Source organism: Artemia franciscana, unplaced genomic scaffold (genome assembly GCF_032884065.1).
Source record: "Artemia franciscana unplaced genomic scaffold, ASM3288406v1 PGA_scaffold_1180, whole genome shotgun sequence".
Lineage (NCBI taxonomy): Eukaryota > Metazoa > Arthropoda > Branchiopoda > Anostraca > Artemiidae > Artemia > Artemia franciscana.
In genome coordinates, this window is record NW_027062618.1 from 1960223 (window position 1) to 1987813 (window position 27591).

At 35.1% G+C, this 27591-nt stretch overlaps 1 protein-coding gene across 2 annotated transcripts in view; it reads right to left on the minus strand.

Annotated features, from left to right (window-relative positions):
• Window positions 1–2605: 2605 nt before the first annotated feature.
• The window catches only part of LOC136041240 (uncharacterized), a 32373-nt gene continuing 7387 nt past the window's right edge, over window positions 2606–27591 (minus strand). For both annotated transcript variants that reach the window (XM_065725842.1, XM_065725841.1), the window contains exons 2-4: window positions 21318–21419; window positions 14363–14545; window positions 2606–3953 (exon numbers count right to left, since the gene is read on the minus strand). In XM_065725842.1, the coding sequence (XP_065581914.1) occupies window positions 3748–3953; window positions 14363–14545; window positions 21318–21360 (432 nt within the window). In that variant the 5' untranslated portion in view covers window positions 21361–21419 and the 3' untranslated portion in view covers window positions 2606–3747. The remainder of the gene's footprint in view (window positions 3954–14362; window positions 14546–21317; window positions 21420–27591) is intronic.

Below are 27591 nucleotides of genomic sequence, written 5' to 3' on the forward strand. Positions count from 1 at the left end.
TCCCGGTTTTGCTACTTTAGGCACTTCCAGGTAAGCTAGGACGATGAAATTTGGCAGGCGTATCAGGAACCGGCCAGATTAAATTAGAAATAGTCGTTTTCGCGATTTGACCATCTGGGGGGGGGGGGGGGTGGTTACGGTTAATTCGGAAAGAATAGAAAAAAATGAAGTATTTTTAACTTACGAGCGGGTGATGGGATCTTTGATGAGAGCTCTCAGAGCTCTTATTTTAAATCCCGACCAGATCCGCTGAAATTGGGGAGAGAACCTAAAATCTTGGAAAACACTTAGAATGGAGGGATCAGGATGAAACTTAGTGGGGGAAAACAAGCAGAAGTCCTAGATTTGTGATTGACATAACAGAACGGATCTGCTCTCTTTGGGGGAGTTGGGGGGGAGGGTTAATTCTAAAAAAATTAGAAAAAAGGAGGTATTTTTGACTTACGAAAGAGTTATCGTATCTTAATGAATTTTATATTTAGAAGGACCTCGAAACTCAGATCTCTTGTTTTAAATCCCGACCGGATAATATATCATTAGGGGGGGGGGAATCTTGGAAAACGCTTAAAGTGGAGAGATCAGGATGAAAATTGGTGGAAAGAATAAGCACAAGTCCAAGGTAAGTGACTGACATAATCGGACCGGATCCACTCTCTTTGGTGGAGTTGGGGGGGGGGATTAATTAAGAAAATTTAGAAAAAATTAGGTATTTGTAACTTACGAACGGGTGATTAGATCTTAAAGATAGAAGGGTCTTGTGCTTTAGAACTCTCATTTTAAATTTCGACCTGATCCGGTGACACTGAAGGGAGTTGGAGGGGGAAACCGAAATTCTTGGAAAACATGAAAATTGAGGTATCTTATGAAGGAGTGATCGGATCTTAATGGAACTTGATATACAGAAGAATCTTATGTCTCAAATGCTCCATTTTCAATTCGAATCGGATCCGGGGACATAGAGGGTTGGAGGGGGGAAACAGAAATCTTGGAAACCGGAAATCTTGGAAAACCCTTAGAGTGAAGAGATCGGGATAAAACTTGATGGGAAGAGTAAGCACAAGTTATAGATACGAGATTGATATAATTGGTACGGATCCGTTCTCTTTGAGGGAGCTGGGGGTTGTTAATTTGGAAAATCAGAAAAAAATGAAGTATTTTTAACTTAAGAACGGGTGACCGGATCGTAATGAAATTTGATATTTAGAAGGAACTCATGTCTCAGAGCTCTTATTTCAAATCCCGACCAGATATTTTGAGACTGGGGGGAGTTAAAGGGGAAACAGGAAATCTTGGAAAACGCACATAAATGTCGTAGATACGATATTGACGCAACCGGACTGGATTCGCTCTCTTTGGTGGGGTTCAGTGCTTTGGCGAGTTTGGTGCTTGTGGACGTGCGTGGACGATGAAAATTGGTAGGCGTGTCAGAGAGCTACACAAGTCGTTTTCCCCGATTCGACCATCTGGGGGGCTGAAGGGAGAGGAAAAATTAGAAAAGTAGAGGTATTTTAACTTACGAGTGGGTGATCGTATATTAATGAATTTTGATATGTAGAAGGACTTCGTGACTCAGAGCTCTTATTTTAAATCCCGAACGGCATTAAGCCTCTGATTTTCCTTTTAAAGCAATCTATTGATTCTTAGAATTTTGCTAGAGCTCATACCATATGAGCTCTTGGCTCTTTCGACCTCGTCACAAGTGCCATACGAGCTCTTGTTTTTTTAAGTTTAATGTATGGAATCAATATATGATCATGAGTTAAAAATGACTTTTATAACCAATGACAAGGCCATATCTAGAGGGGGGGTTACCCCCCCCCCCCCCGAAACTTTGTTTAACTCGTAAAAACCTGGCAAAAATGAATCAAAACAAATTTCTAATGCGTTTTTTAATGTTTTTCTGCACCCCCCCTGCGAATTTTTTTTTATAACCCCCCCCTGAAAAAAGAAAAATCTTGGATGCGACCCTGACCAGTGGCGAAAGTTATTGAAACCTGGAGTATAGGAATTAGTTCATGTGGCAATTCTGAACTAGAATATGTTCAGTTCTGTTTTGTGAAATTTCTGAAGGGTTCGGTATAAGAAAGCAATCAAAAAAGTGAAAACTGTCAGACGACATTAATGCCACTTACAAACAAGGCTAACTATTTTTTTCGCTACGATCTGGCAACTTAAGGGCAAATAATAAGAAAATGTTTAATTTTGAATAATAAATAAAAGTTGATCATATGAATTATTCCAAATGACAACACTGGTCATTTTTTTTTATATGAAAGTTCTTCTAACAAAGCAATTCGAAAATTGACAGATAGATTATGTGTCGATTCCAACTAGTGTGAAAGATAGGTCTAAAATGAGGATATTTTGCGTTCTTAAAGAAAATAATATTTCCAGAATTTTTTTTAGTATATTTCAATGGAAGTTGAAGCTTCAGAAGAGAAAGCAGAGCATAAAGCTCATCATAAGAAGTAACAGAAGCTTGTCTTTGTTAGATCTTTTATTTGTGCGACACGTGGACTTTCACAAATAAGCGTTTCAACCTTCAAAAGCCTTAGCAGTTTTCATCTAATATATTTAAAAAAAAACAACGGAAAAACGCTCGAAACTCCTTGAATATAATGTAATTTATGTAAAAAGTTAGTAAGACACATAAAATAGACAAAATATGAAAAACATGAGGACAGTCAAAGCTGGTTGGCTTATCAATTTTGCTTTCACAGGTAGAAACAATGCGAAAATTGAATAAAACAACGGAATCAACAGTTTGTTATACAAAAAAAAAATTATAGTTAAATGTAGAGCGTATATATATATATATATATATATATATATATATATATATATATATATATATATATATATATATATATATATATATATATAAGAAAATTCACCAAAGGATAACTCGGAGACATTCTATACCAAAGACAACGACAGTACGATCCTTCGTTCAGACATACCAAGAAGTGGATAAAAATAAAGGAAACTAATCATTTTGTAAACTTAAATTCTGAAGAAAAATATCTTGGAAAATTTTTGGAACGGAACCAACGGAATTGAAAACGCCTTTGGCACAGTGTGCAAAGCTCAAAAATAGAATTTCTCAACATTCCAGAGTCGTTGGCCACGCCATCTATTTAGATATGGCATGAACTTCCAAGAAACTTAAGAAATGGTCTTTAAACACCAAAAATATTGAAAAAAGTAACAAACAAAAATTGGGAGTATATATGACGCTCAAAATTTTATGAAAAGTGTCACTCCCACTATTTATTTTCTAGATGTTTCAAGTTTATTTTTTATTATAGCAAAAATGTTCTAACAAGATTGGTTTCATATTGTTGCAACTATAGTCCTCAACATTGAGCTACACCCGCGCTTGAAAAAAAAAACTTCGCAAACGACAAATCGCACAAGGTTGAATAAGTTCAACCATGAATATTCAGAACTTCAGTGAATTCACATACTAAGCATCTTGAAAACTTCGGCATATGTCTTTACTAGAGCTGTTTTCTGAATGAAGTCAGGGTAACAGTGCTTACCACCTTAAATACAATGTAAGCTTACAACACGCAAGATAAAAACACATAAAAACAGAAGCAGAACATAAGAAAACAAAGTAAATTAAATCTTCAAAACACTTATTTAAACAAACCTCGATCTGATAATTACACACTCGGAATAAAAAATGGACGGATTAGTCACAATAGCTCAAACGATGGCAAAATAGACTGCATAGCATATCACTTAAAATAATATATGGACAGATATTAGAAATGAGACAAGCGAAAACGCTATTTTCAGATCCGTTCCTCCATTGCAGCCATCTTGAGCACAATAGCATTCTTCCCAATAAACACCGTCCTCACGAACTCCCCAATTGCACACTCCGACGACACCTGTTTCTGTAACAGATGCACATCTTCTGTGAACACTTCTCCACCGTCCGTCCCCTATAAATAAAAACAGACTTTTATTTCGTCACAAATACTCTTATCCAGGCTTATTTACTTCTACTTCTAGAGGGCGAAAACGCCTTATCAAGCATCCAGATGAGTCCATACGGTTGATTCCCAGATGTCACTCTCATATGCCAGTTCGTCAGCAAACTGAACCAGCAGCTTTCTGATCTTCTGGCAAACTTTCAAAATGTACCAATAAGGTCAAGGCCGTCTATGACAGTTTCCAACCAATTCGTTAATTGAACGCCACCTAAGCCAAAGAAAGTCGCGAGAGGCGTTAAATTCAATAATAAGTTCCGAGACCTAGAGCCTCTTTAAGTGAGAAAACGGATCAGAAGACATCCTATAGCTCTTTTTGCTCCCAGATGGGAGCCGGAACCTACAAATCAAGGGTTCAGGATGGAGGTATAGGAGAGCAGCAACCCCACTTTTATTCAAGGACTTTTTTTGTTTAGAGTTTGACTTTTTCATTAATTGTTCCGGTTCGTTCTAGATTTGACTGACGTGACTAATTTCTTTTCTTTTCACGGTTTGACACTGTTTACTGTCCACTAAGAAAAAAAAAACATTTTTCAAATTCAATAAGCGAACAATATCTTAAGTCTTATGCTAACTTACCCGTCGCGCAGTGCTGCAATCTGAAAAGAAAGGAAATTCAAGGACACAAAAATTAAAATTATGAGGGTATGACATGAAAATTGTGTTGTTTTGGCAAAGTGAAGTGCCGATCAGCCTTGGGTTGGTTTCACTGAAAAAGAAGGGTTGAATCTCTGAATTCAACTCTGTTGTCTCCGGGGTCCAGCGTATCCCCCACGGAAAATTCTTCCCATATAATAATAATAATTTATTTCTTACCCACAACAACACTATAAAAGTATTAAAATGTGGAGTACAAACAATTAAATACACACAAAAAAAGCAAAACATACAAAAAATGAAAAGTAATGACAATAGAAATTTTTTACGTTAATACAAAAAATTAAATAAACACACAAAATAACGAACTATGGAAAAAAAGAAAAAAATGAACATTAGATACACACAAAAAATGAAATTCAAAAAACACAAAGAAAAAAACAAATACACACACAAAGTCAACGAAAAAAACGGATAAGACGGTGGTGAGGGGATAGGCGCGCAGAAGCTGTACTGGAGAGTTGTCTGTGAAGAATCTCCAACTTTAAAGTTATATCAGGAACTGAAATTTTTTTTAATTATTTGTCGAGCTTCCTTCTATATAACATACTCAAATGACTTGTTTTACCAATTTGTTTTCCCTTTCACTATCATTGATTAGGCCCATCAGTAAATTTGGGTTGCCTGGATTAGACTTTGATGGTAAGCCACTTAATCAGTTCGGCTCCCACAAACAGAAGCGTTGATTGCAGTTCGCTTGCTTGTGAAACTTTCAAGTTCTAGGGCTTTTAATTCTGAGCTATCGAGTTTGCTTTATAGCTCCAACAATGATTGAGATTTACTAATTCACTGAATCTGGTCACCTTCCCAAAATAAAATAGCAGTCAGAAAATAGCAGACTCTGTAGTTTCTAACTCTTTGTCTATTTTTATTGTTCCTAGAGTGGTTAAGAGTTGCTTAGAGCCACTTCGACCATCCCCCCAAAACAGTGGAATCAGAGTTCCTTCGATTTTGTAACTTTCCTTTCCTCAGATTTTATAAATCTTAACTTACCACAATTGACGGGATTTTTCCCAACGCTGCAGCGCATCGGGAGAGCCCATTACGCACGGTGGCGGTTTCTACGGCAAAGAAAACATACCCCATAGGATTTTGGATGTCCCAGTACCAAAGGACCATGACACCAAAGTTTTGTGGCTGTGGGCACGACCAAAAGGCCTAACTCATCAACTGTCGTCATTGATATACGCCACAGTATATTTCCCACCAAGAGGACCATATAAGCGACAATTAGTGGAATACCTCCAACAAGTTGCGACTTCATCAGAATGAAATATCCGTATACTGAAATCTTTCTTTGTGGGGAAATCAACGACCTGAAGCTGAACTGGATCGAAATCTCTACAGCCCTTCACCAAATAGCTAAAGTGAAAATACGGGAAGAAAACATTCTTGACTTGATCTTCACTACACTTGGTAATTTTTACTTAGATCCTTCGGCGGAAGCACGACTCTCAACCAGTGACCATGCAACAGTTATATTACAGCCAAAGTCATAATGAAACCTAGCAAACCAACCAGGTTTGCCAACCGTCTACTTACAGAATAAGGTATAATTGGCTACAGAGAATGACTCGAATATACTGGTTTCGTCTTTTTCGAAAACAGACGCAAACAGCATGACCAACTCATCTATGAACAAACGATTCGAGAGTATGAACGATTCTTCTCTGAAAAGCGATAAAATTAGGGCACAGAATAAACCATGGGTTACCCCAACAATTAAAGAGGCAATGGAAGAGCGATACAGGCTTTATGAGACAAAGCCACACTCTGACGAATATAAACAGAAGAGAAACATAGCAGTCAAACTACTAAAGCAAGCTAGGCGTCTGGATGGACACCAAATTTTCACTAAGTTGTCAGCCAGTGACCCAAGGAAGTTCCACACAACTGTACAGAAACTAATAGGACAACAGAAGTCAAAATCCACCCTGAGGGACCAGCAAGGAGAGAATATGACTGCAAAAACAATTAATGCATACTTTTCAAATATTTGCCACCAACAGCCTCCCCTCAAGACTTTGCCACAGAATGATCCAATCGAAACCATCCCTATCATCACAGTTTCTCAGGTTCAAGAAAAACTCGAAAACCTAAACATTACGAAAGCACCGTATCCTGGTGAAATTCCTATATGGCTGATACATGCATACTCCCCCCTTCCGGCTACACCATTGGATATGATGTATAACCAATTCCTACTGGAAGGCATTTTCTCAGCTAAGTTCAAAAAGGCATTTATCACACCATTCCAAAGAAAACATTACCAGCCTCACAGTCCGATCTCGAGCCAATTTCAAAGACACCCATCATTTCAAAAGTCTTTAAAGATTTTATTTTACAGTGGCTACTAGCAGAAGAAAAACACAAAATCGATCCATAGCAGTTTGGTTTGCGTCGAGGATACAACACAATGAATTATCTGGTCAGATTACTTTATGATCTACTAGAACACCTAGAAAATCCTGAGGCCTTTGTTGAAATAATCATTTCTGATTTCGTGAAAGCTTTCGATTTATTTGATCACGAGATTGTAATCAACGAAGTCAGCACCCTGGAAGTCTCGCAGTTTCTCTTATGTGCGCCTGCTGTACTTCCTGTCACAAACACCTAGTCAACTCATACCCCTGGCTGCAGACCTTCAAAATCAAGCTGATCACGTGAAGGTCCAGCTAAGCCTCGAAAAAAGCTGTAAAATGCGTGTCAACTTCCTGAAGAAGAAGAGCATAGACGAATCTGCACCTCTCCAAACAAAGAAATTTAAAAAAAATACTTGCCATCATATTAAGAGACGATCTCTCGTTTGGAGATCACATCACCCAGATCACAACAAAAGCAGTTGGTTTTCTAAAATCCTTCGCAAATCTCAGAAGGTTTGGAATGACAGAGCAGCTCCTTCTTTCGTGCTATATAACTTATGTCATGCCCATAATAATGTTCGACTGTCCTGTCTGACATCCCGTCGCTTACAGAAAAACACAGAAACCAATTGGAAAAAATACAAAACAAAGCCTGCCAAATAATTCTTGGGCCAAATAAAAAAAAAAAAAAACTATGAACAAAGCTTGAGTGAACTCGAGCTCCCAGCCCTGGATGAAAGGAGGCATGAAATGCTGATGAAGTTTGGAGCTGACATCCCGTAGGCCTCAACACACCGAGATATCCGGCCTCTATTAACTTCAGAGACCCATGCACACAAAACAAGGTTGGTAACTCTGAAAAAAGGGAAAAAACTGTTAAAATACCCACCTACACACTCGACAACAAGATTGTTAAACTCCTTCATGCCTACTACGTCAAGTGTTACAATAACAGTGTCCTGAAGTAGAGGTGATGGCTTATCATTTGTATTTTGGTGTTGTGTCTTTTTGTGCTTTTGTTTGACGATACCCATGTTATTGCAGTGTCACAAAGGGAATGAATAAAGATTATTTTTATTATTATTAACTCTCGATCTAACTTTATTGTTTCTGATAAGGTCAAGAGTTGCGTAGAGTCAATTACTCTGAACAGCTTTCAAAATAGTCTCTCAGTTTTTGACTCTAAATTTTTTATCTAATTTTATTGTTCTTGTAATGGTTAATAGCTAATCAGATTAACTTAAGAGTTTAAGCACAACGATAATTATTGTGGCCTTTACAATTATTTAATTATTGTGGCCTTTTTTTCTCTTCTTGTTTTTAGTTAAAGTTGAAACTGAGAAAGATTCTTATTGAGAATACATCTCTAACCGAAAGTAAAAAACCGTTTTGGCTGCAAACTTTTAAGTTATGTTTCTGACTTCACTTGGAACAAATGCGACGTGAATATAATAGAGGTAAATCAAATTTGGTCTTATATTTTTCTTAGTATCTGTGAAACTAGTTAATCTCAAGCTACAGGCCAGGGTTATATAGCCAGGGTTACGTCTACATATTTGGTATAGAGTCTAATAGAATCCATAGAGCACGAAGAGTCCAAATATCAACAAAATGAACCAAAGACCTGTACCAACTATCAATAATAACAGTTGTCAATAATCAAACGTAGGCGTACGCTTTAAATTTGAAACATTCAAAATTTTTTTACTAAAATGTCCTTAATTTGCAAATTTTCAGACCGTGTCATATTAGCTAAAGTATAAATTGTTTTAGTGCACCAGAATTAAGCTAAAACTAAAAAAGAAGAAGATAGAATCTCCACTATGCGCTTTCTTGGGTAGAACAATTTTAAAAATATTTCCTAGAATGCAAAGAAATACCCTTACAATTTAAAATTTGGCTCATTGTTCACCCCCCCCCCCCACCAAAAAAAAGAAATATATAAGAGATTTTACTACAAGAAAGCACTATAACTCGTATCCATTTATTTATGCGTATCATTTCATAGCCGTTACGAATATCTAAATGTTGCAACTAATATTCAGCGTCTGAAAGTTTTAAATTGTTGAGCTTTCTCTTAAAAAAGCAGACACTTCCAAGGGTGTACTCGCGAGGAAGAGCTTTTACCTTCCAAAACTGTATCTTGTTCATGTGTTTTCGCTTAAGGATGATAAACAGAAAGAATGCAGATAAAGCAACCAAATATTCTACATAATGCAAACAAGCCAAATAGTATTATCCACAGGTCTTTAGATTTTTTATTTTTTAGCAATATTTATGTTTTTCCATTGTGGCTTTGAATCATTTCAGTGATATTTTGCTGCAAATGTCCAAGTCGCATGTTTTTTCTTGACTGTTAAGCTAAATACAGAGGTATATCGGATGGTCACCTCAGTACACCCTAGTACACTAGCACTCCTTCAAAGGTTCCGGTAAAAAAAATTTCAGGGGGGGGGGACAAAATGCCAAAATATCAGTGGTGGTTGAGGGACAGGGAATATATTTAAGGAGATTTTTTTTTCGTAGAAATAAGTTTATTTTAACACTTTTAGGAAACTCTCAAAGAAAAAGAGCAATTAAACTGTAACAATTAAACGCAAAATGAAACAAAAAGCAGTAAATTTTCAACGACAAGGATTCCTGGTAAAGGGATCAACTTATTTAATCAATAATATAATCAATCATTATGCATTTAATTTTGAAAGAAAATCAAATTCAAACTAAAATTACAAAAAGATTTTTTTGCTTCCATAGATTATGACAGATGTAGACTTGTCTTTATGCAATTTTCTACGCCCTAGAATAGTTTACCAAAGGAGTAGAGATGCTCAAAAATCATCCTGCCTGCGTAGATACCACGTTTTGATTTTATAAAGGCCATGTAAATTGTACCTTTTTCACAACAGGACAATTCTCCCCCTCGTACTTAAATCTCTTATATATTCAGACATTAAAAAAATAGAATAGCGAAAGCAAAACAAAATTTAAACTTACTATCCAGCTGTCAAATAAACCCTCTTTCTTTTTATTGTTCTATTCAACTATATAAAATGAACGGGTTCAAAAAAAATTTTGTCACAAGAGAATTTTATTAAAAAGTTTGCGATCAAAAAACTGAAAGTAAAAAGTGACTAGGACCAATAATCACCAAAACTAAAAATGGAATTCCCATGATAGTTGCTATACCGGCAGTATTGGCTTTTTATGTTGATTCTAAATAAATAAAATTCTTTCAATTTATTGTTAACCACCCCAAAACCAAAAATCTGGAAAAAATTACCTGATTTTCGAAATAAAGGGGGAAACACCCCCAAAAGCAAGCAATCTTATTGAAAATTCCTTTATTAGATTCATCATATCAGAGAACCCTACCGTAGAGGTTCCAAGCTCCAATCTCCAAAGTGTGGAATGTTGCATTTTTTTTCCGAAGAAACACCGTCGACGCTTTTGTTTTTATTTACACCGTTTACTTATTATTTTTACTTATTATTTATTATTTACACCGTTACTTATTTTGTTTTTTCCCAGTGGTGATTGTATCAAAACAAAGGTCCAAGATAATTGGGAGGAAGCTTATTCAAACGTAAATTTAAAGCTCTTTTTATGTGACCATACAGATTGCGCTAAGGAAAAGTCTTGTTTTCTTGTTATTTTAGGGCACCAAACTTTATCCTGAGGAGGACGAATTTACAATCAATTTAAAATTCTGATGAGGTAATTGATTTACAAGCATCAATAACAATATTTTAGGCTTCCCAGTTTAAAAAGCAGTAATGCCACACGGTGGCAGTACTGGATTCAACCAAGTTGATTCGCTTTATTTGTAATGAAATTACGTTTGGTAATCTGTAATTGCGTATCAGCTATAATGACAGGGGTGAGTGACTGTTTAGGTGGGTTAGGGTAGATTCCTAAAAAAAGTACATTTTAATGGACAAACTGCTTAATATTCATGAGGTATCAGATAAATGTTGAAAGAGGTAGGGTGGGAGTAGGAATTAATTAAATTAATTCTTTATACAGCTAAAATGTTACCTTTCCATATCTACCAGCACAGAGGGGGAAAAGGCAAGGCAGGTCATCATTACCCCGCCAGGAAACTTTTTAGGGATGGCAAATACTGAAGGAACTTAGTTTAAATTCTGCTATTTTCTTTTTCTTTTTAAATGAAGTATTTTAATGTATTTAAAGAAATGCATGTAATGCATTTATCGATAAGAAAATCCTATTGTAGAAGTTGTGATGGCTTCAGTTATATAGATGATCAAAAGTCTCACAGAATTTCCATCCATACAAATAATAATACTCCTTTTCATCCAACCGAAATTCTTTATAAGTAATATTAACAAGAATTTTTTTTTACCAAAGTTAATATTCAACGCTAATTTTTTATGTATATTAAAATTTTATCCAAAATTGATATTGCAAATTTAAACGTAGTACGGTTCTGATTGACGTACAATTATTATTTACACATTTTAAAAGCAATTAAGCAAGAATTTAAGGGACTAGTAACTCAAATTATATCTTGGTTAGGCCTGGGTATGATCTGGAAAACAATCAGATATTAAATAAAAAGAGCTTTTCAAAGGAAAGCAAGGAACAGATTTGAAAGCTATTTGAACAGACTATTCTTTATATGAAGGAGGCTGTCTCCTCCTTAGCTCCTTACTCTTTACTGTGAAGTTTAGCTCTTTTTAAATTTTAAAAGAAAATTTACAATTGGAAAGATAAGATTTTTCAAAAACACTAAAAAAGTTTGTTTAATCAGCAAGGTGTTGAGAAGGGAGCATTCCCCCTACTGAGTATTTTATACTTGTTTTAAGTTGTAAACTTGCTCCTTACTTTAGTTGAAAAACATTTTCTATTTGTTTAATTATATTTCATGAAACTATAAATTTTTATGACCACAATACTTTTGGTAACGCAGAAAAAAAATATATCAATATTTCAATGATCTCTGTTTGGATTTTGATGAGTAATCAAATAATCCGTGGTAAAGAACTGTAAGGAGCAACCCGGCTCAATAGTAATGAAACTTTTAAAAAGGAATTTTGATGCCAATAGATATATCAAAAGAATTGGCTTATTATGCTGATTCCAAATATAGTCTTACCCATCAAAAGCTACGAGCCAGAGGAAATTGTCTGATTCTCGAAAAAGAGGGGGAAAGACCCCCTCCAAGCATAGAATCTAATGAAAATCACACCATCGGATTCAACATATCAAAGAACCCTACTTTAGAGGTTTCAAGCTCATATCTGCAAAAACGTGAAATTTTGTAATTTTTGCCAGAAGAAAGATCACAGATACGCGTTTATTTACTGGAGTATCAATCCAGCGGACCTAAAACTCCGAGAGAGGGGGCTCATTATAACGGAAATGAAAAGCACTAGTGCCCTTTTTAAGTGATCAAAAATTGGAGGGCAACTAGGCTCCCTCCCACACCACTTTTTCCCAAAGTCGTCTGATCCCCCTACATCCCTAGGGAAATGTTTATAAGTTATGAAATTTCGCCATTGTTATGTTTGCTATTGTTTTGCTTTTTGTCTTACTATGTCTTACTTTCTCTTTACCCATTTAATTTTAGGCGTGGAGATCCTAAGGGCAATTCTCCATGGTAAATTTTCGCCAGGATTGAATTACCCAGAGGATATTTCTGTGGGGAGGGGGATTTTTCCGTGAAGGTGGAGCCAGGTATCCTGGCGTTATTTGAAAAACGATTAGAAATTAAATTTAAATAAAACAAGTTTTTTCAACTGAAAGTAAGAAGCAATATTAAAACTAAAAACGAACAGAAATTATTACGTATACGAGGGGGTTGCCCCCTCCTCAATACCTCACTCCTTACTCTAAAGTTAAAATTTTGTTCCAATTCTTTAAAAACAACTCTTGAAACTCAAGGGTTGTTTAATTAGAACTAGTAGAAACTTTTTTAAAAGTGCCGAAAAACTGTAGCGAAAGAGCGAGGTGTTAAGGAGGGGGGCAACCCCCCTCACATACCTAACAATTTCTGTTCGTTTTAAGTTTTAATGTTGCTCCTTACTTTCAGTTCAAAAAACTTCTGTGTTTTTTTACTGAATGAAGCTTAGAGACAAACATTTTTCTAAAGGCAATAGAAAAAGTATGTCAATGAAAGTAAAAGTATATAAAAATGAAAAAAAAATAATTAATAACAAAAAATACACAAAATCCCAGCGTTCAGTTCTGTTGAGCAATGCCGTAGCGTTGGACGGATTTTTTTTTTACAGTATCGACAGTTTTGAACTTGGTTATCAAACACCAAAATATTAATGCCTTTAGACTCGATTGTTTAAAAAAAAGGTAAAGCATTATCAAAGTAATTTGTTCAAAGTAAAACATTAAAACTAAAAATTAAGAAAATCAAATAAAAATTTTCAATTCAATATTTTTAACCTAGTTTTGAACATCAAAAACCAATATATTCGACTGTAAAAAAATAAATTTTTTTTAAACTAGACAAAAACAATCCCTCCTGGAAAAAATGATAATAATAATAAAAAAACGCATCCCTTCTGGAGGGAAATAGAAAAATGATTCCTTGCATTCCGTTCAAGAGAAATATTTTTGATTATTGTGGCTTCATAGCTTATATCAACCCATGGGTACTCTTGCAATGCAAGCAAAAATTGACGGTATATTTTTTTTTTACCAAGATTGCCCCTTATTAAGTTGTTTTATTGTGTTTTCTATAATTATACGAACTTTCTTGTGCACTAATAACTTTACTAATTACTAATAAACAAATACAAATTAAGGATCGCCATAAAAAGCTGATTCTTTGATTGAATGTTATCAATAGTTAGGCTCTTACACTTTTGTTATTGACAAGGATAGTTATTTACTTACCATTCATTACTATAAAGAAATTGTTTTTTTTTTGTGTTATTCCAACAAAATCATAAAGAAAACATGTTTGTGGTAAACTGGAAAGGGGTCAATCAGTAACAAAGCAGAACTTAAATTTTCTTTATTAAGGGTCAAAATCTATTGGCAGGCAGCCGAAAATGGGGCAAAACCCATTTTTCGGTGGCTTTCTCCTATTCTGCTCCTTTTCCTTTGGTTTCCTTATAATTACTTTATAGTCCCAATTTTCCAGGGGGTATGGCCTGCTGCCTCCCTTGCCGGCGCCCATGTACTCCTTAGTATAGCCTATTACGCCTACTTTCATGCAAATGCGCCAAGTACACCTTTGTACAGCCTATTACACCTATTTACATCCAAATACACCTTAGTACAGCCTACTTTGGGCACAGTCTTACACTGTGACTTAACACAGACATTTCAATTTCAAAATTAGAATTTAGAAGAGAAACTTACAGATGAATCCTCTGGGACTTTGTTCGGTTATTTTGACACAAAAAGTCCCAACAGTGACAGATTCGTCACTGTTGCATTCAACAGGAATGTGCTTGTCCTTTCTAAAACCAGCATACGCTCCACAATTGTCTTCGCCTTTTTCTTCCATACTGCTTGAGCATTGGTAACATTTAATGGCGCTACCTACGAATAGATAAATCAGAATATATTGATGTTACCGTGAATGTCCGAAATTGGCGAATGCCGACATTCATCGGTGAATGTCGACATTCACTGGTGAATGTTCGAAATACCTTTTTGTTTTTCTCCTTGGATTTAGTCGGTGTAGCTAGTCAACTTTTTCAATTTAATGCAAGGTTTGATGATGACAGGTTAGGCTAGCTTAGGTTTTTAACGCAGTTGTGATATATTACCAATTTTAAACTAACATAATTTAGCCTAACCATAACTTTTACCACTAGGGCTTGCACATGACTGAAAAAGCTGACTCGCAAAGCTAATTGAATCCAAGCAGAGAAAAAGGAATTGTGGATAACATAGACAACAAGGTAACATATATATATCTATCTATATATATAAAAATAAGTTGTCTGTGTGTGGATCTGTGGATCAGGTGACGTCGGGTTTGTCCGCATATGACGTCTGAATTATTTCACACTAATACAAAATAAGAAAAAAAACTAAAAAAGGTAAAAACTACAAAAAAAACTAAAAAGAAAAAAAAACTAAAAAAGCTAAAAAACTAAAAAAAACTAAAAAAGGTAAAAAACTAAAAACTAAAAAAAACTGAAAAAACTAAAAAAAGGCAAAAACTACAAAAAAAACTAAAAACTAATAAAAAAACTAAAAAATCTAAAAAACTAAAAAAACTAAAAAAAGGTAAAAAACTAAAAATAAACTAAAAACTAAAAAAGAAAAAAACTAAAAAAAGGAAAAGACTGAAAAATAAAAGAGAAAAAGAAAACTAAAAAAATATGAATAAAAATACAAAAAAATAAAAAAGATAAAAACTACAAAAAAACTAAAAAGAAAAAACGAAAAAAAACTAAAAAAGCTAAAAAAAAAAGGTAAAAACCAATAAAAAAACAAAAAAGAAAAAAAGGAAAAAAAACTAAAAATTTTTTTCATCATATAATATGACGTCTGAATTATTTCATCATATACCAATTCAAAAACGAATGTATTCAAGCCGATGTAGCTGAGTTGATAAGGCGTTATGTTCCAGGTTCTAGGTTCAAGAGGTTCCAGGTTCGAACTTTGGCTTTAGCATTAATATAAAAGAAGCAAAAATCTAAAGAAGGTAAAAACTACAAAAAAAAAGAAAACAAAATAAAAAAATCTAAAAAAGCTTAAAAACTAAAAAAAAACTAAAAAAAGATAAAAAACTAAAAAAAAAACTAAAAAAAGGAAAAAACCATAAAATAAACTAAAAACTAATAAAAAAAAATAAAAAAAGCTAAAAAACTAAAAAAACTAAAAAAAAAACTAAAAAAGGTAAAAACTAAAAGAACTAAAAAAGAAAAAAAACTAAAAAAAGGAAAAAACTGAAAAATAAAGGAGAAAAAGAAAACTAAAAAAATATAAATAAAAATAAAAAAACTAAAAAGATAAAAACTTCAAAAAAAAACTAAAAAGAAAAAAGAAAAAAACTAAAAAACCTAAAAAAAGGTAAAAACCAATAAAAAAAAACTAAAAACAAAAAAAGGGAAAAAATCAAAAATTTATTTCATCATAAGTTTTCAACTGACGAAATTACAGACCGGGACATCGGGACACAAATGACGACCGGGACACCGGCACATAGGGAATATGAATGACGACACTCAAAGAGAAAGCGACCGGGACAAAAGGAATGTTCGATTAGCAATCAACAAAGCACCGGGACACAAATGACGACCGGGACACAGGGAGTATAAATGACGACCAGGATATAAGTAAAAAAAAACTAAAAAAACTAAAAAAAAGGTAAAAACTACAAAAAACTAAAAAGAAAAAAAAAAGAAAAACTAATAAAAAAACTAAAAAATCTAAAAATCTAAATAAACTAAAAAAGAAAAAAAAGAAAAAAGGAAAAAAATAAAGGAGAAAAACAAAACTAAAAAACGAATGTATATACAGACCGGGACACCGGGATACAAATGACGACCGGGACACAGGGAATATAAATGACGACCGGGACACAGGGACACTACTACAACGGGGACGCCGGGGGGCACAGGGGGATATAAATGACGACCGAGACACCGGGACACATGGAATATAAATGACGCCAGGGACACTCAAAGAGAAATCACAGACTGGGACACCGGGACACAAATGACGACCGGGACACAGGGACAAAACTACAAAGGGGATGCCGGGGGGCACAAGGGGATATATAAATGACGATGGCGACACAGGGAATGGTAGATTAGCAATCACCATCAACAAAGCTCAAGGGCAATCATTAGAATCATGAGGTATAGATCTGAATACGGATTGTTTTCCCATGGACCATTATATGTTGCATTTTCAAGGGTCGGTAAACAATCTATTTATATGCACAGGCAATGGGACAGCAAAGAATGTTGTATATTCGCAAGTTTTACGTAGTTAAAAACATATATATATATGTATCTATATTCACAGGTGGGACATAGGGACACAACTACAATGGCGCGTAACTAATATGGCGCGTAACGACTTACGCGCGCGGGGGGGCTTGTATATATATATATATATATATATATATATATATATATATATATATATATATATATATATATATATATATATATACGGAATAGTAATTGCAAAAATAACCTGAAATATATGAAGATGCTGTCCAATTTCAATAAAAAGAGCTCTATTAAAACCGCCATCGTTGAAAATTCTCAACTTGCGGTTTACAGTTTCGGTCTTCGAACAACAAGGAAAAGCACAGTTTTGCAAAGGTAGTGCTGACGTGTCGTCTTATTTTCCTAGATTTTTTTTTTTATTACCGAACCAGTGGACATGGAATATGGGGAGTTGACTTGTTTGAAAAAACGAAACAAAATTTTAACCTCATTTTTAAGTAAAATTGAGTTCTCTGCCAATGAATGCTACAAAACATCAATTTAGGTCCGAGTTGGGTCAAAATGCCAGAAAAAAGCTTTATGAGTCTACTGCTCTTTAGCGGCCTGTCCCAGACCACTCAGCTTGCTCTCAGGTAGCGATAGGGGATTGCCCTACAGACATAAAGTACGGACCAATGGCGGACCTTGTCCATGGGGGGCCATAATAGAGACTGTGGCAACCTTCACCTGGGTCCATTAATACAGATGGAGGAAGAAGAAGACCCTTCAAGTGTACACTCAACAGGGCCATGAGGCGTGCCCACACGTCCCATTAGTTACAAACCTTCTCCCAGTAATGAGCTAAATTACATGACGATGCAGAGCACCTTCGTGGGAGGATCCTCTAAAGGAGGACAACTGCGACAGGGCGTAAGATCCAGATCTATGGAAAACGGCCTCTGAAAAGGGCTGCCACGACCCTTTCGGGGTACCTGCAAGACTGAGGACCTTGCGGTCAACTCTATTCCCTCTTGAGGAGTGGCGCCACTCGAGGAAATTAAGTCTAGAAAGCGACACAGCATTCTCACAGGATTTGGATTAATGGATAATTCTTCTGAGCTTGTTCTGTTTTGACAGGCTTTTTCGGGCTGAAAGACCTCTTCCTAGATAATTTATCTAAATGGGTTGCCTCCTCGTAGTAGCTTAATATTTTTAGTCATACATATATAATGAGTCGGAGGTAATAGGCTTGAAACTGTCTGTGCAGGATTTCGACTCTTGTTGATAGAAGAGCATCGCCAAGGGGCGAAAACCATATTGTGACCAAGATGGGCCCAAGATTGCACAAAGCCTTCATTCATACTGGAGGTCCTAGGGACTTCTTGCTATCCGGTTCTAGGCTGGCTTAAGCACTTCGGTGAAAACTTAAGAAGATATGCTGCTCCCCGTCCAGCAGTGGAGTCCGGAATCATTACTTTTCCTGAGGTCAAAATAATTTCAATGAATTAAAAAATATCAAAATTGGAAATTGAAATGTTATGACGTTAAAAAATGACTATCGTATCAAAATTTTGACTGACAAATTCAGACGATTCGAACTGGACTTATTTGGAGTTTCAGAAACTCATATCCCAAGGGTAAGAAGCACGAAATTAGGTGATATAGAATTTGTTTACTCAGGCAGGAAGGATGGGGTACATAGACAGGGAGTAGGGCTCATAATAAACAAGGAAGCTGCTAAGTCTTGTTTAGGCTGAGAAGCTATTAGTAATAGAATACTAATTGCTTATTTTAAGACACAAAAATTCAGGATACCAGTCATAGCAGCATATCCCCCTGTTGAACGGACTGACAGAGATACTAGAGACTCGGATGAATCTTACTTACAGTTACAGGAGAAAATAGACAGGGTCCCAGGTAGAAATAGGGTGTTTTTACTAGGATATTTTAACGCCCAGGTCGGTAGAGGTAGAGATAGATGGCAGCCTAGGTAAATTTGGTGCAGGAAAAGAAAACAGTAATGGCTACAGACTTTTGCAATTTTGTAGGCATAACAATTTAGTTATAACCAATACGGTTGGTCATAAAATAGCCCATGCCTATCATGGTCCTTGCTCCATGCCTATCAACCTGAGTTTTACCCTAGGATGGATGATAGACTATCTACAAACAATTGAAATAACACTATTTTTATACAATCCTGAATAAAGCTTATGCCAATTTTGCCTACCATCTGTCTTGGCTTTACTCCAATTAGCCATAGCTCTAAACATTTTATTCACAGTCCACCAAGTTCATTCTAATTCAAAAGAGGTTACATCTCAGCAAGTATTTTTTTTTCTTTTTGTTACAAAGAGACGTTGAAAAAATTGCCCATAAAACTTGCTTTTTACCATCTCAGAGCTCCTAAACAATAGTAATTTCAGAAGATAAGAAGAATTTCTCTCCTCAGCTTCCAAGACCATACACTTCTAAGCAACGGAGTGCATTTTGTACTAAAATTATTGTAAAATGTATAATTTACATACAATAAACAAACAAAACAAACATAGATTAAACTATTAGCTGCATAAATTGAATAACAAAGGAAAGACCTTAAAGTGAACAGAGATTTCTCTAGATATGGGTAAGCTGTAGACCCCTCATTTCCTCATATATTAAACCAAAATCCATCTAACACTACACTGAAAGCAAACGATAAGTGAAATTCACAAAAAGCTCACTTTTCATGAAGTTTACTTCAAAAAGTTAGATTTTGTTTTTGTCTTCGTTTTTAATTTTTTCTGAGCACTGAAAACGACTTGGCGGAGGTCCTTGTCAAAATACCTGCTTATTTTCAGTTTAGATTTTTCCACTGGCTGACACTGCCCTCGTTTTTTCTTGTCTATTTGATTTTATTTTTCATTTATTTATAAGTTACCCTCCAATCTGTTTAGTTACTTAAAACAGCACTTTGATTTTTGTTCGAAAAGCCCTCTTCTGATCTTCTAACATCTTTGGTTCAATATAATCATCCCTGGAAAAAAAATATACAAACCCATCTGTAGTCTTATTGGCAAAAAAACAGAAAATTCCAAGTTTCTGCAGATGAAAGATACAAACCTCTAAAGTAGGGTTCTCTGATTATTTTACAGTTAGAGAGAGGGACTATTTTACATTAGAGAAAGGGATACATCAAATGGTGCATTTTAATTAAAAAAATTCTAACTCTCATTGAGCCTTCAGACAAATCTGAAATAGTTCTAAGGTGGAGGAGGTAGAAATACTTCATGATTTCTGGAACATTTCTGGTCTATGCTGTTATTATGAAAGTACAGAGTAACGTTAAACCCCAAAAGAAGCAGAACTTATTCTGTATATGTGTAAGCTGCCCTCTCCTCATCCCCAACCTCCCTTTGTGGTCACAGAAGCTTTGGAGGATGCTAATTTGATCAGAAATTGAGAGTTCTGGTCCTCTTTTTAAAGTCAAGAGTGATTGGAGACCAACCAGCCCCTGTCCTATAATGATATATAATATATATATATATATATATATATATATATATATATATATATATATATATATATATATATATATATATATATATATATATATGAGGGATAAGTTATACATAATCACATAAATATTCAGTAAAATTACTAATAGATATAAACTTCTATATGCATACTATAATGGGCTTGTACAATTGCTGGAAAACTGTGAAAAAAGGTAAAGGCATTCCATAAGGCTACCAACTGTAGCAAGATGAGGGAGGTAACAAAAGGTCTGCAATGTAGACTTTTCAGTAACGCATAAAATCAAAAAAAAAGAAATAAAAAAAAATCTGTGTTACACCACTAAAAACAGCAAAACTTCCAAAGCTAGAAAAAAAAACGAATTTTTGATGAATAATCTTGCAGCAATGGTTATGTTCTTAGGTTATACAAGGTTTGAGAATTTATCACAGAAGAGAATCCCAGAAAAAGAGAGAAAGTGACGTCCTCCTGGAGCTGATAGAAGTAGTGAGTTTCATCAGCAGTATCAAATAAATCACTGTCAGCCAACCATCTAGGGTCAAACATAAAACACATTGTCTTTGAATAGGGTGGGAGAATGTAGTAAGGAAATGTTTAGAGAAAATGGGAGCTTCTTGGGAGGGTGTAAAGAGGGATTTGAATAGATTGGAGTGAAGGAGGAGTGGGTGTAGATCTGCTGGTAACTCAGGTCCAACAATCTGTTTACATGCTATCATTATCTCACAGTTCATTATTATGTTTGTTTTTGTGTATTTTTTACTCAGTACAACTTTTGCTATTACCACTTCAAACAGTACGACTTGTCAGTCAGTATTATAATTGTTAAAGCACAAGTCAAACATCTAAAATATCAAGTCTAAAGCAATCTAACTACTGTTTAAATATGAAAAACTATTACTTACCTGTAGAAGCAAAAACTGATATTATTATAAACAAAAGCTTCATGGATAAGGCTTTGATATAATCTTCTGTCTGATTGAAAAAATAATAGCTGCAGTCACCCCCTAAAAAAAGAAACATAATACAGGGCATTAAAATGGTAGATGCATCTTATACAGAGTTATTGCCAATTTTAAAAATACCGATCTTCAAAATCTTTAAAAGCACATGAACAATCTTCAAAAAGAACAGCCAAAACAACGAAAAGGAATAAAACAAAGTAACTTTGAAGATGCTATCTCTGAATGTTTAAAAGTAAGAAAAATATTTCATTTCTAGCTCAAAAAAATAAATTTTCAAAAATTGAAAATCATGATGTTGATGTATGGTGATGACTCTCATGATTCCTCCCATTGTCCCACACTTTTAAATATAATTTCAAATAATGTTTTGGTAAGTTAACAGATTTCACAACTATTCAATGATGACTTTCTATGTCATGACTATCTTGTTCATTATTCTCAGTCTCAACCATTTTACTCCTTCTGGATTGCAAGAAAAACCTTTTACTTGTAGTGCATTATGAGATGAAGGTAGGTTTTTTCAGTGATTTCTAATGCATTTTTTTCTTCTTCTTTGCATTACTTAACCATCTAGGAATTAAAGACTCTCTAATACAAGCAGCAAAAGACCGAAAGTTTACACAGGGGATATATAACAAGAAGATAAACCAGTTTTGAGAACCACTTTTTGAATTTCTGATTGCAGTTACATACTATCCATTGAAGCTCAGACCATAAACATAGTTTTGCAGAACATCCTACACAATGCTTATGCAATACAAAAATATTTATTCTTCCATACTCATTATCAGCACTCTTTCTTCAAAAAGAACCACTTTTTGAAGTTCTGATTGCAATTACATACTATCCATTGAAGCTCAGACCATAAACATAGTTTTGCAGAACATCCTACACAATGCTTCTGCAATACAAAAATATTTATTCTTCCATACTCATTATCAGCACTCTTTCTTCAAAAAGAACCACTTTTTGAAGTTCTGATTGCAATTACATACTATCCATTGAAGCTCAGACCATAAACATAGTTTTGCAGAACATCCTACACTATGCTTCTGCAATACAAAAATATTTATTCTTCCATACTCATTATCAGCACTCTTTCTTCAAAAAGAACCACTTTTTGAAGTTCTGATTGCAGTTACATACTATCCATTGAAGCTCAGACCATAAACATAGTTTTACAGAACATCCTACACAATGCTTATGCAATACAAAAATATTTATTCTTCCATACTCATTATCAGCACTCTTTCTTTAATTCCAGCTAGTATTTACTCTACAGACTTAGACCTATGCCCTAAATCCTCACAAAAATTGAAGGATAAATGTAATTGCAATACATTCCTAGCCACATGGGAATGGAAGAGAGCAGACAATATAGTTGACAAATTTACCAAATTATTCAGTTTATTATGCAATTCAATCCAATTTATTTATAACCCATCTTTTACAAAAAGAGGGCAAACACCCTAAGAAGGAGTAATAAAAAAAAGCTATAAATAAATACAAATCAAATCAACACCAAGAGACAATCAAATAAATAATGCAGACCAAGGATTAGATACTATCAACATAGAAGAATGAAAATCATGTAGCCTTTATCAATAACACAAATAGGTGAAATTAGGCAGAATCTATTCATTAGGTAACTATTTCTAGTCGAAGGAGGGTAATTGAGAAGGAATTTAGCACAACAAAAATATACTCCACAAACAGATAGTTTCTGAGGTTCACTAAAAAATTGCCAAACTGGACAAAGAGAAAGGGAGATGAGGTACAACCAGGCTATTACAAATTTTTACAAAATTTAATTTATCTATGGGTTTAATATTAGATAAAATTGAAGCATAAGCAGTTCTCAGTTTTTTCTTCAAATTTTCAAGTGATATTTTCACAGTTTCTTTCATATTTTTTCAATTGGCATTCTAGGGTAAAATAAATTTTGAGAAAAGGGGACTTGAACATTATCTAAAGATAAAAAAGTAAGGTCATTTGTCTCTTTAAAATTGAAAGCTACAACAGCAGTTTTTTTCTACATTGATAGAAAGCTCAATGTCTTTATATTCACTGTAAAGCTGATGCAACGCGTTTTCACATCCACTAAAAACACAGCTTAAATTTAAAACGTCATCTGCAAATGTTGTTAATGACAAATCAAATCCATGGTAAATACAACTAAAATTAACAGAATTCTGGGCATGTAAATCAGAGTTATTAAATAAAGACAGTGGGGTAAGGTCACCTTGACAGACTCCTTTCAAAATTTCAAAAAGGGACGATTCCCCCTTTAACTTCGCCTTAAGGTGATGGTATATATATATACAGAAGGCATTTTACTATACAATAATTTACCCCTCTTTTATACACTTCAACTAAAACTTAAAAAAAAAATGAAAGAGTCAAAAGCTCAAGCAACATCTATTGGCAAATTTGTAAAAGAAAACAGGCTAAAATTTACTGCTCATATTTCAAAATAAATAATAAGTGAAATACAAGATAATATAAAAAACAAACAATTTATGTGTTTGGTTTTATTTCCACTGTTTGAAGAGCTCCATAATGTATAATACATTGGTCATTATATACAAACTCTATAACTGACAAAGGAACATGAGGAATACACTACTTGGTTCTTTTTAATACTCTTTCCAAATATGGTAATCAATTTGCTCACAAATGCACCCATCCACACACACACACACACACAATTGTCTTATATAAAGCTCAACAATACCTAAAGACTAGAAGATAATGATGAATTTTTGATTTATAATATGTAGAATGGTTTTAATAATCAGATTATCATGTTTCCTTCCATTATTGTGCACTTTTAGAAATAGCCTAATTTTAAATAATAGACTACTTGGTAAATCATGCACTCAATCATGCACAGAGATAGCTTGTAGACTGAGAAGAAAGCCAGTTTAATAAACACATTATAGCAATAGAGATCCAGAGTAGAGCCCATTGAGAAGGAAACATGTCAAGAAAACCATTTTTACTTCACAATATGCAAAATAATTCTAGCTAAACACACTTTGACTGCAGCTCCACTATGCTTTACCCCCCCCCCCATTAATGTGAAAATATATAACCTAAGTTACATATTTCTCATGTATTCTGCTTCCAATCACTCTTGTTTTTCTGGTTCTTGTTCCATTACAGCTGATTTAATTTACAGGTTGAAACAAGAGACATGTTGAAAGAATCTAAATAGGAAATCTATCATTTGAGCTAGTCTATATATTAGAATTTAGGAGGGGGAGGGGTAAAGTATAATGAAACTGTAGTCAGAATGTGTTAGCAACAATTATTCTGTAAGCTATGAAGTTAAATTGTTTTCTTAGCATGTTGCCTTTTCAATAGCATAAACCCTAACCATTAACCAAAACTTTAACATATGATTACATTGATTGTAATGAAGAAATAGCTTACATTATTGAGGGAAGATGCGCCATTGGGGGGGGGGGGGGGGGTCAGGGATGCGCAAATGCCCACCCCAGATTTTCCAGGGGGCCCAAGCTTCCACCACAATGGACCCTTTCTCAGCCGTAATAATGACACTATTTGCTATTAACCATTGTAAACTTTGAAAGTAAGTTAGATATATAATTAAATTCTCAGTTCTATCAAATGCCCATTCCCTAGATGATTATATTAATATTATAAATTCTGAATATTTGCAGTAATTCCTCTAAGTTGACAGATTAAAATAAGTCAGTTCCTGGCAAATGTTTCAATGTTTATTTCCTTGTTTTATTGAATATAAGCCACTGTTTTAGATTACTCAAGTCAGTTCTTATTCTGGTTCTGTCCTCGTCTTATGTACATTTACTGTATCATATGTGTAAATAAACATTTTTATACTCGACACATAAACCTTATGAAAGTTAGAGACACTTGACATCCTCTACCAGTCAAACCCCAGATTGTAGGCCAACGCTACCATAAGACTCTAAAGAACATCACAGAGAAAGTCACACTTTACAGAGAGAAGTAGAAGACTTTACACCATTAAGCCTATTAACCTAAGGTATTAACAGACATTAGCATTAGTTAGTATAAAGTCATCCTAAGGATTGGGATTGGAGTGACAGAATTGTTAGTGATCTTGTTGATTCAATATCATATTTGTTTGTTATCATGAGTTAGTCAGGAGCTCAAAAGCGGAAATTGGCAGCATTGAAGAAAAAGAAAGAGGCAGAAAATCAGTTGTCTCTGAGTTGATGGATAAATAAACAGAAACCATCACCATGCAAACCGGTTCAGCGAGTAACAGTCCCTCAGATCGAGTAAACAGGAAACGAGACACCCAGAGGAACCACTGCGACTGTTGAAGGTCTGTTGGAGCCTCAGTTTCAGCAACATACGCCTCAAGATAAAGAGTATTGCCGGTCCAGGAACCCTACGGACATTTCTTTGTCCTCTCTCAATCTACCATCCCAACCAAAACTAGTACAATACCCTGCACAAGTGACAGCAAGCCAAAACCATCATTCAATGCTTCATATTATGGGAAGCACCCATGGCTGGAGTACTCTGTGCAGGATGATTCTGTTTAATGCTTCTTCTGCAGACACTTTAGCAGCATATCTACTCTTCCCGGGCAGAGGTACGGGTCTAGACCTTTCATAGACGTTGGCGTGATAAAATGGAAAGACATCTCTAACATCTTTGAACAGCATACTAGAAGTGACTGCCACAAAGACAGTTCAGTTTCATGGAAGAAGTTCAAAGCCATACAAACTAAGATGATGCAACCAATTGTGTGTGTTTTAATGACAGACAGAGACAATGAAATCAAGGAGAACAGAGAGCACGTAAAAACCTTATTAAAAGTAACAGCTCTATTGGGGTGACTCTGCACTGCCTTTAGGGGGCACGACAAAACAGAATCCTTGATAAACAAGGGAAATTTCGTCGAGACGTGCAATCTTCTCACAGAGTACTCTCCTACGCTCTTCAACAAGCTACAGAGAGGGTACGGTCACTACACATCCCATGAATACCAGAATGATCTTATTTTGGTGATTGGTCCCAGGCTTTAGCACATGATAGTGCAAGAATTAAAAAGCGCCAAATACTTTGGTGTTCTGGTTGATGAAAGAAAGGATAGCTCAAAGAAAGAGCAGCTTGCCATTTCTTAGGTAATTCAACAAAGGAAAAGTAAAAGAAAGACCAATTGTATGCTATCACATGAAGAGCCTAGATGCTGAAAGTCTAGCAAATTTCATTCATGACACACTGACAAGAATTGGACTTGATTGGAACTACAGCATTGCACAGTGCTACGATGGAGCAAGTGTAATGAGTGGCCCATTCTCCATTGTTCAAGCTCGTTTGAGAGTGAAATTGCCACAGGCATTCTACATTCATTGCCATGCACACAAGCTAAATTTGGTCATTGCAAGCTGTGTTGAATCTGTCAGCACTGTTGGTACTTTTTTCTCACTGGTCCAGACTCTATACACATTCATTTCCAACAGCAACACTCGGCATCAGTTGTTTGTTGAGGTCCAGAAAGCTGAAAAACTGCAAGTTCTGGAGCTGGAAAGAAGTGCTGCCACACAATGGTCTTACTGGTATTGATCTATATCAAAGGTTAGACTCTGATATGAATGCATTTTAGCTGTACTGTCTACTGTAAGCGAGGGAGCTGACGGCAAAGCATGGGCAGAGGCATCTGGCCTCCAGAAGAAGATGTAATCATTCCTTGTTATCTTCCAATTGCACTACATGGAAGCAATTATGTGAGTGATGAACTAGCTGTCTCAGCAGCTCCAAGCCGTCAACTTGGTTATTTCCCAATCGCGCACCCTGATTCAGGTCACAAGAAGCAAACTCACCGACCTACTTTCAGATGCTTCATTCATATCGCTTTTCAAGAAGGCTAAAGAGTTTGCAATAGAACTCGAAATTGAAGTACCTGCTGTGAATGAGCCTGCAACTTGACCCTCCTCTGTTGGTCAGGAAGGACAACCTCGAAGAACTCCAAAGATCACCAAGCATCTGAAATAATTTGTGACAACTTTGACGCTAGGAAAGAATTTCATTGAATCTGGAAATTGGACTACTACTTTGGTGGATGAAATGAAGTGAGAATACTTCAAAATTTTTGACTGTATACTAGCCAAATTTGACAGAAGGTTCACAGATAACTTGCCAGTGCTGAGTACACTTGAACCCTTGGATCCAAGCTAAACCAAGCTTATGG